Below are 13,748 nucleotides of genomic sequence, written 5' to 3'. Positions count from 1 at the left end.
CAAGGGAAAGATTATGACTTCTTGATGCACCTGGAGGGTCCCCTGGGTGTGGTCAGCTTTCATTTTTCTGATATAGCACAGCTATTTCAGCCCCTCTTCAAAAACATCCCTTCCATCCCTCTGTTTATGCTAACAATGCACTTCTCCCTCAGAAATCCCAGTTGCTCAGCTACACACATAAATTAATCCTATGTGCATGCTGATTCCTAAAATGGTGGGTCTTCTCTGATGTCGAAGAGTGGTCTTTCCCCGAAATACAGTCAATGTGTACACAGGATACTGGCTCAGTCAGGAGTACAAGATTGTATTATCGCTTGCAGATGAAAATCAGGGGCACTGATGAAATCTAAACCAGATCCCTAATCTGAAGACATTTAGGGCTTTAAAAGCATGATCTCAGGAGGCTCTCTCTTTTCGGGAGGGTGTGAGGCGAGAAGTGTTTTTCATACTCAGTTGGAGGGAAAAAAAAAGGACAGCCTGTCAACCTTGGAGTTTTGGACTGCTGCTTGTTTACAAAAGAAACAGACCTGTTCCTTCATGGAGTAAGGCCCCGTCATGGAGGAGGGTTCCTGTCCTACCTGAGGATCTGCTAACCTCAGCTCAGAGAATGCTTTGTGATCTGCTGCAATTAGGCAGCAGTGACAGTGCTGTGGGCCAGAGAAATATTGCTGTGATTCAGTCTAGCTTGTGTTTAATAATAAAATTGCTCTGTGTAATTGACATTGGCCTAGGTCTGTGTGCGATATTTAGGGAATATAATTATTTCAGATGTGTTGAGGGTGCTTGGGGAGTTGGCCTCATAAGTCTGAGGGTGAGAATAATCTGCAAGGCAGGGGGCTGCTAGGATAGAGAGTGATTTGTGGCCATTTACGTAGCACCTGTCAGGGCCTGCTGCTTAGCTCATCTGGAGCGGTTTGACTGCAGTGAAAATTTCCTCAAAGAAGAGATTTTCTTTGAAAAGCCTTTCCACTAGCAGTGGATAATTTCAGATGGGTTAAGTAACATAACACTTTCTTTTGGGAAGTGGCACAAGTAACTTAGAGTATGCAATTACTCGTTGCCAGAGAAAAAGGTTTATTTCAGTTACCCTCCAGCAATGACAGGTTTGTGTAAAAAGGCTCTGGAGCACTTTTGAGATTTGATCTTAATGTATGAGGTAGGGATGGGCTTGCTAGACCTGACTGTTGTGAAAGTGAGGATGCATTTTGCTTTTTGTCTGGGAGGAAAGAAATCTGTACCTTAAGCAGGAGGGAGGCAGGATCTGCGAGGAATCAGAAGTTTCTCAACTCAGGGACAGCTCTTGTATTGATATTTAGGTTGCCTGTTCCCTGCTCCACTGACTGTTGTCCTTCAGCATGGTCCATGCCTATTAGAGTCTGTGGGAAGGATTTCCACCTGTAGCACCCTTAGGGGTAACATGAGCAAAGGGTGACTGCTGTCAGAAAGGCTGCTGTGTGCTGGGGAGACAGCAGCACCTCCTACGAGCAAAAGTGCACCTAGGACCATAATGTGGCTGTCTAGCCATTTGCCCAGTAAGGATGGAAATCCCTGATTGCAAGAGATTGAGAAGATGTAACATGAGGAAAAGCCCACTCAGTTCATTTGCATCTTACCTACTCCTGGGTGCTGTTGTGCACGACATAGGATGAGCAAACTCCCAGTCTGCCTTGGTGTGGCTCAGCAGACACTGAATGGGACTCAGGTGTGAATGGGGACTGGACCCTCTTCACCCAGCCTTTCAGCTGCCTGATGCATCTCAGCAGGGGACATTCACCTGAGCGTGCCAGGGCAGCAACACCTTTTCCCTGTCCGCATGCACAGACTGGGAGCTCCCCGTATGTCATTGTGTGAGGGGCAGGAGAGGCTCTGGTGTCCTCTCAGACCCTGACCCCACTGCTGCTGTCCTTGCCCTGCCTGGTGAGCTGGTGGCACGGGGCAGGTTGCTGAACTTGATGTTAGCCTGCAGTGAGGTCCCCATGCTGCAGAGTGTTCCAGCTCCTTGTGCTCCTTCTGCACAAGCTGTATGCCCTTCATGGGTTGGAGACAATGTCCCCATTGTCCACCTTTGCCTTCCTGCTTGCACAAGCTGCTCCACCTGCCCCAGTGCGTGTCAGCAGCTGCCACGATCCTGTGCTGAGCAAAGCAGAGCAGAGAAATCTCTCTCTCTCATCTGAGCATGTTGCCATGGCAATGCACAGTCTGCTGCACTCTGGGTCTCCAGGAGCCAGAAATGATGGTGCTTTTGCAACATTGAGGTAAACACCTCTTTTCCCTTATATAGCGCATCCACCCCTAAGTAAGTACCAGCTCCCACTGGCATTGGCCTCCCCTCACCCCCTGCATGGGGGAGAGTGACTCCAGGTGCCTGGAGCGTGCCTGACCCCTGGAGCCAGGCTCCTGTGGGTTGGAGCAGTGCGTCTGGCATCCGTGGGCTGTGGCAGTGGCCCTCCCATCACTAGGCTGTGTGGGTTTCCCACAAGGGAGAAAAAGGGTGCCACTCGGGGGCTGCACTGCTGGTGGGGTCAGCCACTGAAGCATGCAGTTTGCTTGTGGAGGGCTACAGGTACAGCTCTCCTGGATGCTGAGTGGGGAGATGAGTCCCTAGGTGCTTGCTCACAGCTCTGCCACTGGTTTGCACTGATCACCACGGGAAAGTTCCCCTGAGTCCCTTTTAGCTTGTGAAAGTGGTCTTGCTCTCCCTTGCACCCTGGGAAGGCACCCTGAGGACTCTGGCTAGTAAGTGCAAACCCTTGGAGTTGTGGAAATTTGCTGATGCATCTCTCTGAGGCTTGCCAGTACTTCATTATGGTGTTGTGGGTTTTCACTCGTTTCTCCAGTGCTTTGGGAATCCATCAGTATTGCTCACATCCAGAAGTGTGTAGCTGGCAGGTGATTGAAGACTCTTTTCACAGTGTTCTTTGTTATTGCAGGCAGTAACGAGCATGCCAGGCTGTTGCAGGCAGGGAAGTGTGGCCCCGTGAACTGAAAATGAATCTCTTGCTTGATCTGCTGGCATTGGTTCCAGCATCTTTATCTCCACCTCTCTCCCTGTCACTGTTGGTGTGTGTATGAAGGGGGAGTTGATGCTGGAGAGGGGAGCGGAGCAGGGGAGGAGTTTCTATCAGCCTCTTCTTTTTCTTTTTTTCCTCCCCCCCCCCAGTCCAGTGACGTGAGCAATGCCTGGAACAATCAGGCTGGCTCCAAACACTGTGCCTGAAGATGCTGGGGAAAACAGCCTAGTGTGCTTTAAGCAAACACTGATTGCTTGAACCTGGGCTCTCCAGACGTAACCTTTTCCAGTTCCTCTGCAGGGGATTGGGAAGTTCCAGTAGCTTTCTTCTTCCCCATCCCATACACTCACTCTTGGAAATGATTGGAGTTAACAGTGTTCAGAGCACCAGCAAAGTCCGGGTGAGAGCCACAGGTTCGGTGAAATACTCCCGAGAAGAATCTCTCTGGCGGCAGTCCCATCGGTCAAAATCTATGAAAATCTCCAACTCCTCTGAGTTTTCTACTAAAGAAAGCAAGGTAAATAACTAAAATATTGATAGTGTTTTGCTTGGTTAGGTGTGGGGGTAGTGTTGGTGAAACGGTTATGCTTTGCAGGAGTTAAGACCTCCGGATGATCTGCAGTGATCACAGAATTGCTGTCAGGTTGGAAAAAAAATCCCTGCATTTGAGGAGAGGCCTGAAGGTGAAAGAGGTCTGCTGTGATAGTGACAGTCTTAGTTGAATGCCCTGTCACTGAGCTTGATGCAATAGTAAACAGTGAAAACTTGCTAGTGACAATGCTAATCAGAGCTCTGATGCTGGGAAAAATGCCCGAGTTGGCAAGTGATGTCCTTGGGATTATCTGTTTAATGGGAATTGTTTTCTATAGAAAAACAGTTCTTGCTCCTTATCTAAAGCTCTGTGGTTCAGTAGTTGTGGGTACTAGGTGAAAATATTATCTCACTTACATGCACAATTAAATATTGCTGTGAAATATTTATTAGGAAGGTGTCACTTGTGCTTTATAGGAATATGTTAACGAACTGTAGTGGTTTGGAGCCCAGGCTATGTCCATCTGCTACAGTGACTGTGTGCAGCATCTCCCTACTCAACCCAGCCCAGTTGTTCAGTTCCTAAGCAAACACCCTCACTTCATGCAGCATCTCTTTTTTTTCCTCATTCCTTGCTCCCACACAGTAACTGAGAGGCACCCAGGAACTCCTGGCAAGACCTTTAATAGCTGTTTCCTTCCCAAAGGTTTTCTGTGTCTCCAAGGGTTGAATGAACTTTGTGCCGTGACCAAATGTGCCTCTGATTTCATTCTTGCTGCCAGTTGATTCTGTCTTGGGATTAAAAGATATAACCACTTGCAAAGGTGTGTTGAATCAGGGTGAAATATTTCAAAGCATCAGCCAAGCATTTAACCGTGTGTCTGTGTGCATGCAAACAAGCAGGCACAGGTATGGATCTTCCCATAGTGTCCCTTCTGTGTTTCTCCTGTCTGTTCTGAGAGAAACCTCCTCTGCTATGGTGAAAAGACCCCAGCGCTGCACAGTAGTTCCTAGCAGATCACTCACTGCCAGCTTACAGGTTGTATGGCATTTCAGAGCCTCACCTGCATAACTTCAGTGACAGAGTACTGCAAACAAATAAATGAAGCATTTTATACAGTTCAGTTTAATGAACCTCTGTTTTAAGGACCTTATTAGTCATATCTAAGAAATAGTGTGCTGCTGAGTTGTGGCAGAGAAGTATCTTGGCCATCATTCTCGGGCTGTTGCTGATGCAGTACGTGCTTGTCCAACAAATATCAAAGTAAAGGCTGCATCTTGCAGGTGCTCTGGCACCCTGCTCCTGTGATCACTTTCACCCTAAGCATGGGAATAATTGCTTGAGTATTTGGTATTCGGTGGGAGGATTTATGCATGAGCAGTCTCCTGTATGTGGTGAAAACCCGAGTCTTTTGACATTGGGTGAATGACTTAATCTCTGTACTTCTGTTCCCTCTCCCAGGCTTTGTGCATGCATGGTGTAATGTCCTCAGGGCAGAGACTATCTCCCAGGGATGGTGTCTGACACAGTTAGTTAACTACTGCAGTAATGAAAGCTCTCTGTTCATTCCTCTGTGGGATTCACATTTCTGCCTCTTGAGTGCTGTAGCTTGTTCTGTGAGAGATACTCACTTCTTCTCCTCCCTATCTCAGTAAGCTGCGAAGCACACTGCAGCTTTGTTTTAGTTTGTTGTGCTGTTTTCTTATTTCATACAAAGGATTTTGTGTCTGTGGAGCATCTAAGACCTCTAAAAGCTGTGTTATGGAGGGCTGAGAAGATCCCTGCGTTCCCGTCAGTGGTGCTCGCCTGGTTGATAAGATGACAAGCGGCTGTGCCAGTGATTCATCTTGTGATTTTGGACAGCCCCGTTCTTTTCATCTGTCTGTTCCCCCCTCTGATCTTTGTCTGCCCATCTATTTTGCTAAGATGTCCCTGACTGAGAGAACTGATTTATAATTGAGTTTTGCCTCTTTGGTACTGTCGTGTTGGTGGAGGAGAGCTGGAAGTTGTTAATGTGTAGTATGGCAAAGGAGGTTTTTTTATCAGTGTAACTCTGTGTGTGTGTGTGCTTGTGCATCACTTCTCAGGAACTGTTTTCAGTTCAAAGCTGGGCTTTTCTGGGCACTGATTCCATGTAGTTGCCCTTAGTCTCAAGCAGGATTTGGTTTGTAGACTTGTCTTCTTATTATTTATATGGGTGTGTTTCCCTCTTTGTATCTGGACTGCCTTGTATTTTATTTGCTCCCCATTGAAAGTGATTACAATGCTCAAGACCTGTTTCTGTGACTGTGTCAGCTGGCTTTGAACAGGAGACAGATTTAAACCATTTGTGCCTCAGAAACATACTCCTCTGTTACTTTTCTCTTATGTGACTCAGCCTATTTTGCTTAGCTAGCCTCTATTATGTATCCTCATGCTTTAACTAGTATGAACAAAGCACCAACATGGTGCCTGCATATGAGGTCTGCTTGCTGCCAGTGTCAGAGAAGCTGGGTAGCCCAAGTACCTATCATTTCCTTGAAACACATCAGGTAGTGCTTCTGTGCACATATGTATATCCACATGCATCTGTATGTGTGCAGGTCCACTAAGTGATGCATCCTGGGTGTGTATTACAGGCAAGTATCACAGCCTCAGGCCAGCAGGAGAACTCGTGAAAAGGATACTGTGAATTGATGTACCTTTGTTCTCTGGAGAGTAGGCTCAAATCTAGACTGCATGCAAGGTGAGACCTTAGGATCGTCTCTTAGACCCAGTGTGCTCAGCAGTCTCTTCTCCTGGCACACTCTTTTCCCACAGCCGTGGACTGAATTGAAGAGTGCCTGTGCCTGTCCTGCCTGCAAATGCACAGGGCCAATAAAATAATTTGAAATCGGCTGTGTAGGTGCTCCACACTTCTCTAGCCTTTTCTCTGTTCATCCACAGTAATGCATATGCTGCCTTTACATTAACATTGATGAAACACTCCAGTAAGTACAGAACAAATCTTTTCAAGCAACCCCTGTGTATCAATTTTGCAGAGGACGCATTTCTTGTGTGGTTTTAATTTCTTGGCTCTCAGGAGCCCCAGCTAACCATCCTTTTCTGTTTTATGATGATATATCTGGCACAATCTTTCCTTTCTTTTTTTCTTTCCCCCCTCCCCCTCCTTCTCCTCTAAAAATCTAAACCAGATTTTTAACAGAGGAGTTTCTCTTAGAAATGTTCTCCTCCAGTTGGTGACGCACTTGAAATTCCCTGGGTGAAATGATCTCCTTTCCTTCCCCCTAAAACATTCCTATCAACCCTATCTCCACCCACACCAAAACAACATTCATCGGTTCCATATGCTGCTGAACAGCTCTGTGCTGTTTTATGAATAATGTATGCTGGCTTGTTAGAAGAACGTTTGTTGTACAAACCAGTGGAATTTGGAATTGAGAACAATATCAGCAGACACGCCATGCTGTGCACTAATGCACAGGCTTTTTGGGGGTACTATTCTGGCACCTTTGCTGCATCCTCATCAGAAGGGGGAAACGCGTGAGAAATCGGGGGCATGTGGGCTTTGAGTCTGGCGAGGAGCTACAGGCACTCCGTGATCAGAGCCCTTATCCTCGCCTTGCCAAGTGTTACAGATCTGTGCACGAGGACAGGAGAAAATGTCAAGATCTGGATTTTGGGGGAGGGTGTCAAACAGCAGGTGGTGAAGTAGTATAGATCTGTATGCAAGCAACAGTTCTGAGGGAGGGCCACCTTCACGCAGTCACCTATACAGCAAACCAGGAGTGGTATGTAGCAGTGTGTTACACCCCTTCCAAACCTAGCAGAAGGCAATGACACAGAGCTATGCCCTGGTCCAAAGGATGAACACATTAACACCTCTTGGACTCGATTCAGACACCTAACATGTGTGGTATCTCTTGCCTCTGTAACCTGTTTTATTTTTGTAGGGTTCTACTACTTTAGTTGTTTTTCCTCCCTCCAGTGGAGCACATATGGCAGGAGCTGGGGCTGGTGCCTGGCTGACTGCTCTGGTCCGAAGGGCAGAGCCAGTGGATGGGTGTTGAGTGACTGGGGGAGCTGCTGAACTTCTAACTGCAAAGACTGAGCATGTCTTTGCCCAGAGGTGCGTCCAGGGCTTCCTTGGCTGCCTGGGATCAAACATGCCATTATCAGCTGAAGGTGAAGAAATTCACTCAGACAGGACTTCTGCCACTGGTAGCAGGGAAGAGTGGCAGGGACCTGGCTCAGAGAGCACGAGTGCATCCCTGTCCTTGGGGCATTAAGACCCACCTAGGCTATATCCTGTAATAATCAGATGATCCTTTCCCTGACAATAACTCCAGAAATCAGAGGGGAATTGGTTGCGAGCAAAGAGCGCGGGAGACAAGAACTAGAGAAGACAGTCTGGGTCATCCCTGCCGTCTCTCTGAACTTGGATTTGGTTTTGCCTATTCTCCTGCTCATGGCAGGTGTTTCTGGCTCCGCCTTTGTGTGTGGAGCAAGTATAAAAAACACCTGTGGGTGCATTCCTTTCCCTCTTGGCAGGCTTTTCTGCATGGGCTGGTGCATACAGAGAGTCAGTAGTTTGCTTCATGAGGTAGCCCTGTGTTGCCTTTTGAGGGGAGGGCTTGTACAGTGCTCTGGGACCTCTTCATCATCTTGGACCCTGCTGGCCAGGCTTTGCGGACCCTGTGCTGGCTGTTTCCTAGACGATTTACCAAGATGGGTATCCGGGTAATTTGCTACCTCTTTGTGCCTTTGTGCTCACCTGCTTGTGCCTTTCTTTTGTGCTCTGCTTCTGCATGCAGAGGGTGACTCACAGCATAGCTGGAAGCCGGCAGGTGACAAGAGCAGCCTGTTTAAATGGGTCCAGTGGTTTGTGCATGTGACGAGGTTTTGAGGAAGGTGAGGATGGCGAGTGACCTTTTTTTTTTTCTTGGCAGCTCTATAAAATAAACAGGAGTTTTCAAAAGCGTTCTCTGCATAGTTTTGCTTCTCCTTCCCGTTGGAATAAAAGTACCAACTGGTGAGAGCCTTGTGAAAATCTGGGTTTTTAGTTGTCCTACCTGCTTACCAAAGGGAAAATGGGGATGGGATTCAGCAGTTTCTTAAAGAGTTACAGCCTTCCACTTAAAAAGGAAAGTGGTTCGTGCCTAGTTTATGAAGAAATACAAACAAATCCCACAAACACATGAAAAATCTCATCTTTTTTTACACTGCAATCTTCTAAGGTTCAAATTGAAGCTGTAAGAAAGAGCACTGGAGTTAAAATAAGGAAGATGTCTATGGTTTTGCCTGCTGTTCTGTTTTATGCAGCAATTTCTTTTATTCTGCCTTCAAAACTGCATTTGTTTCTCCAAGAAGCTAACAGCAATACTGGGCCTCAGGTGTGGTGGACCAAGAGATCAGCAATTATGAGAAAGAGGAAAGATGTAAGCTGTTAAGGAGTATGTCTTTGCATTCTGGGTAATAGAACTAAAAAGTCAAAGAGTTGAAGTCAGACACTGCTGAGTGGCTGATATGTTGGGATTTGGATCCTGGCTATAGTAGCCTTGGGTGCCAAAAGATATAGAAAATCTTTCCCCTTTCCAAGTGGTATCAGTCCAGCTTGGAAGATGAGACCCACACAGTATTGATTCTAGCATTCCCTGCTGTGGTTGAGCCTCCCATTTTCTGGCTTGCACAGTTAATTTTCCAAGCACTTCCCAGGCTAGCAGGTAAGACATGGTGATTGTTGTAGAACTGTAAGAGTGTTTTTTCCTTTTTTTTCATCTCCCAGAGAGAAAACATGAGTTAATAAAAGCTGTTCTTGCAACCAGTTAAGTACAGTGAAAGTCATGACCACGCCATAATCTCTGATCAGCTTGTGAAGCATTTAGGTGCTTGTCTCAGAGTTTGTTTGATTTAGTCATACCCTGGAGAAATGTCTGCTGAAAAGAGCTGCTGTCTGAATCAGGGCCTTGGGGAACAGCCATCAAATAAATGGTAGAGCAGGTGCTGTGCTGTACACGTCCGCTGCTGGCTGCAAAACATGGCAGGGGGAAATTTCACTTCTCTGGAACATGTGAGTGCCCAGTAGACAGCAGGAAAGTGTTAAAGCATAAACTGTTTTGGAGAAGGGACATAAAACAGCTCTAAAAGGCTGGTGAGTCCAGAATCAGGTGTGCAGCCTGGTAGCAGTCTCTGCCAGAGATGTAGGTTGGAGGACAGGCATGAGAACTCATGTGTCTGCATTCCTTGAGAGGTCTCCTTGCTGAGGTCTCCGTGAACATGCTCGGTAGACACACCAAATATGCCCTGTACACAGCTGCCCAGGCTGTGGATACTCCCTAGGATTTTTTTTCTGTTTTGTAAATAGCAGAGACTTTCTGACAGGCTATGTTTGATGGAGACGGTGTCCTTTGTCAAACGTGTGCCATATGACTGGGTTAGTGTCTGTTACTCCCTAAAGAAGGAAGAGGGAATCTGACTTATTAGTAGAGATTGGGACAAACACATGTCACATTTCACGAGGCAGAAGCCTGGGGCATTTGTTGTTCCTGTATCAATCTGGACTTCTGCTTTCGTGTGTCCTGCTCTTTGGCTGCAGTGATCCCTGGAGAGTCTCCTAGTGGTGAAATCTCATAAAATGCAGTACTGCACAGAGCAGGTGTTCATTTTCAGAGGTTGTGACCCAATATTGTAGGCATTTGGGCCATAGAGCAACAACTGTATTTCCTCGAGCCAGGTTTTTGCTGTTTCAAAAATTCATTCAGCCAGCTGGGGGAAAAAAATGCTACTTCTGAAAAAATGGGGCAGCAACTGGGGAAAGTATGCAGCCACTACCCCTTTTATTTGAAGTAGTTTTCTGGCTCAAAATGTAAGAGATATTTTGATCACAGTAGGAAGATAAGAATGAGTCAAAGAATAAGAGGGGGGCTTTGGCCAAATAGTTAAGAAACATAGTGGCATCTAATAAAAAAAACTGAGTGACCCCAGGCAACCAGCATCAGCATCAGCTTGTGTAGAAAAATGGAGGTGTGTCTAATTCTGCTGGACTGCTGGCAACATGGTAGGAGAAATACTAGCTTTTTCTTTTGCTTTCTTCCTGCACAGTGGTCTTAAAATCTCTTGATAGGCCTCATCTGAAAATTAAGCAAAATGCCTGCAAACTGGCAGAAATGCCCTTTGGCTGTTTGCATTTGGTACAGAGCTCCTTAGCAGGTTTTCACAGGCAAGTCGATAGGGTGAAATCTTGGCCCCCATTACAGTAAATGACAAAAAGGTCTCACTGAGTGTCAGAAATTAAGTTGAACCTTGAATTTCAAGGACTGTTGGATATGAAAGTGATTGGACGATCATATCTGGAGTGTGGTGGTCAATGTTTCTTGAGTCCCAATGGACATCAGTGACAAGTGGTTTCCCTCAGGGGTCCGTATTGGCACCAGTGTTATAATGTCTTCATTAATGACATAGACAAAGGGACTGAGTGGAGCCTCAGCAGATTTGCAGATGACACCAAGCTGACTGATGCAGTTGACACATCAGAAGCACAGGATGCCATCCAGAGGGACCTGAACAAGTTCAAGAAGTGGGCCCATAGGAATTTCATGAGGTTTAAAAAGACCAAGTTCACAGTGCTGCACTTGAGTCAGGGCAACCCCCAGTATCAGCACAGGCTGGGGATGAACAGATTGAGAGCAGCCCTGCTGAGAAGGACCCAGGGGTGCTGGTGGGTGAGAGGCTGGACATGACCCAGCAATGGGCACTCACAGCTCAGAAAGCCAATTGTGTCCTGGGCTGCATCAAAAGCAGCGTGGCCAGCAGGGCAAAGAAGGGAATTCTGCCCCTCTGCTTTGCTGAGTCCCCATCTGGAGCACTGCATCCAACTCTGGGGCCCTCAGCACAGGAAGGACGTGGTCCTGTTGGAGCAAATCCAGAGGAGGGCCAGCAAGATGAGGAGAGGGATGGATCACCTCTCCTATGAGGAAAGGCTGAGAGAACTGGGATTGTTCAGCCTGGAAAAGAAGAGGCTTTGGGGTGACCTAATTGCAGCCTTCCAGTACCTGAAGGGAGCTTACAAGTACTTTTTACAGGAGCATGTAGTGACAGGACAAGGGGGAATGGCTTCAAACTGAGAGCATGTTTAGATTAGATATTAGGAAAAAATTCGTTACTGTGAGGTTAGTGAGGCACTGGAACAGATTGCCCAAAGAAATTGTGGATACCCCATCCCTGGAAGTGTTCAAGGCCAGGTTGGATGGAGCTCTGAGCAACTTGGTCTGGTGAAAGGTGTCTCTGTCCATGGGAGGGGTGTTGGAAGTAGATGATCTTTAAGGTCCCTTCCAACCCAGGCCATTCTGTGATTCTCCTATTTTAAGAAGGCACAGACCACGAACCCCAAAAACCTGCTTGAGGAAATGACTGTAGTCTCAAAACCTGCATTTAGGATATTTTCCACAGGTGAGATTTCTGCTCCACATTTTTGCATTCCTGTGAGCAGATATGGTACTTTCTTGGTCCAGAGGCAGCTTGCTTGCTGATATTAGTTGGGTACCTTTCCTCAACATATGTGTATATTTCCTCAATGCATTCATGTGTGATAAGGGTCAAGCAATAATTCCATCTCATTTCTCTCCCTTTACAGGCCCTCTACAATTCAATCAAGAATGAGAAGCTGGAATGGGCAGTGTAAGTATACTGTGTAGAAATTAGGAGTTTAAAAATAGTACCTGTATAGTAATCTGTTTATACCTCCTATGACACCATCTGTGTGGGCTCCAAAGCCTGTAGAAGATAGCCAGTGTACATAATGAGTTTGATTTTCTGTTAATGAATGACCTGGCAATTCAGCCTCATCTGTTTCTCCAGCAAGGGGAGTAGTTAATGATAGGAGCCAACTACATTTGTAAGGAAAGAGGGCATTTCATTTAGTAGGAAACTTCAGCCTGAAAAGAGAGAAATTAAATCCTCTGTTGTTCTATGACTGCATAAATAAAACAGAAGTTGACTTCTCCCTTTATCTTTCTGTACATTGTGTCAGAACCGCTGAATAGAAACACACGTCTTGGATTGAGTTTCCTGCTGTTGGTTTATTGTCTTCGTTTGTCTCCTGATTAACTATGGATAACTTGACAACAGCCTAATATGAAAGATGATAAATTGGACAAAGTCTGATATCACCCCCAATCCTTACCTGCTTTTGACGGGCAAACACTTGTTAACTGTGGAAATACTGCAGACAAGCAAAAGCTTCCATTTCAGATTGTGTTAAATTGACATTTCCCTGTGCTCAGGTTTCATGTGGTCTAGTTATGCCAGCAAAGAGTAGAAGGGTCTCCTTTGGATCTTGCCACTTGCAGAACAATGGATTTTGGTGTAAAATAGAAGAATGCTGTTTTCTATCTATTTTGCCTGTACAAAATATTTCCCTGCACATATTTACATATCTGAAACCTCACCTTCTTGGGAATAATATATGTTTAGAGTGCATGCTGCTGCACCTTTTGTGCTAGAAGTCGTAGCAGCAGCCATAGGTCTTGCAGGCCAATTGGCTTCCACTCTTCCTTGTTTTAAGTTCATGATCTGCAAATGAGTTTCTTGTCAAGGTGTGCAGCCTCGCTTAAAAAGGGCTGCTGGTTCCAACCGGGATTGCAGTCCCAGTTCAGATGTTTGTTAGGCAATGTCAGAATAGTAAAGAAGGTGTGCTGCTAAGGGGATCAGCAAAAAGTGCCATCTCTGATGAGCATCATAAAAATCATGGTGGGAGACATTTTCCCAGGCTGTGTCTTGGACCTGGAACACGCCGTGTGAATCATCCACGTCACATCAGAGCTGTTTGCCAGACCCTGTCACAGGTACTTTAGACCCAACAGAATCCATTGTGTGACTTTCTTGATGTCAGAATTTTCCTCCAGTTCTTGCCAGGAAACCATACCGTGTCTAATACGCTTGGGCAGCCTCCAGGTGGGAACTGGCTCATGACTGGCTCTGGTCCCATGAACTTCAGTCAAGGTGATTTATGAGATCGCTTTCTCTTGTACAGGTGGTAACTGCTTTGGCATTTACGTAGTCTAGTCCATGTCCCTTATTTGGGGGAAAATTGCAAGCAGGCTGGAAGAGGAAGAATTCAGACTCTTCCTTAAATAAGACTTTGGGTAGGTATAAAGTCACCTTCTCGCAGTGGAATGCTCAAAGAGGCCAGTTGTCTGTTCCTGTCTGAGACTGACAGATGGCTGGGA

At 46.3% G+C, this 13,748-nt stretch overlaps 1 protein-coding gene across 5 annotated transcripts in view; it reads left to right on the top strand.

Moving 5' to 3' along the window:
• Nucleotides 1-13,748, top strand: part of PSD3 (pleckstrin and Sec7 domain containing 3) — a 113,521-nt gene that overhangs the window by 63,271 nt on the left and 36,502 nt on the right. For 4 of the 5 annotated variants that reach the window (XM_064642316.1, XM_064642317.1, XM_064642319.1 and 1 more), the window contains one exon: nucleotides 12,155-12,198. In XM_064642316.1, the coding sequence (XP_064498386.1) occupies nucleotides 12,155-12,198 (44 nt within the window). Of the gene's footprint in view, nucleotides 1-3,173; nucleotides 3,529-12,154; nucleotides 12,199-13,748 lie in introns of those variants that run through there. The other variant, XM_064642320.1, reaches the window with a different exon arrangement.

Source organism: Pseudopipra pipra, chromosome Z, assembly GCF_036250125.1.
Source record: "Pseudopipra pipra isolate bDixPip1 chromosome Z, bDixPip1.hap1, whole genome shotgun sequence".
In the NCBI taxonomy this organism is placed as follows: domain Eukaryota; kingdom Metazoa; phylum Chordata; class Aves; order Passeriformes; family Pipridae; genus Pseudopipra; species Pseudopipra pipra.
This window is presented reverse-complemented; position numbering and strand designations above follow the sequence as displayed.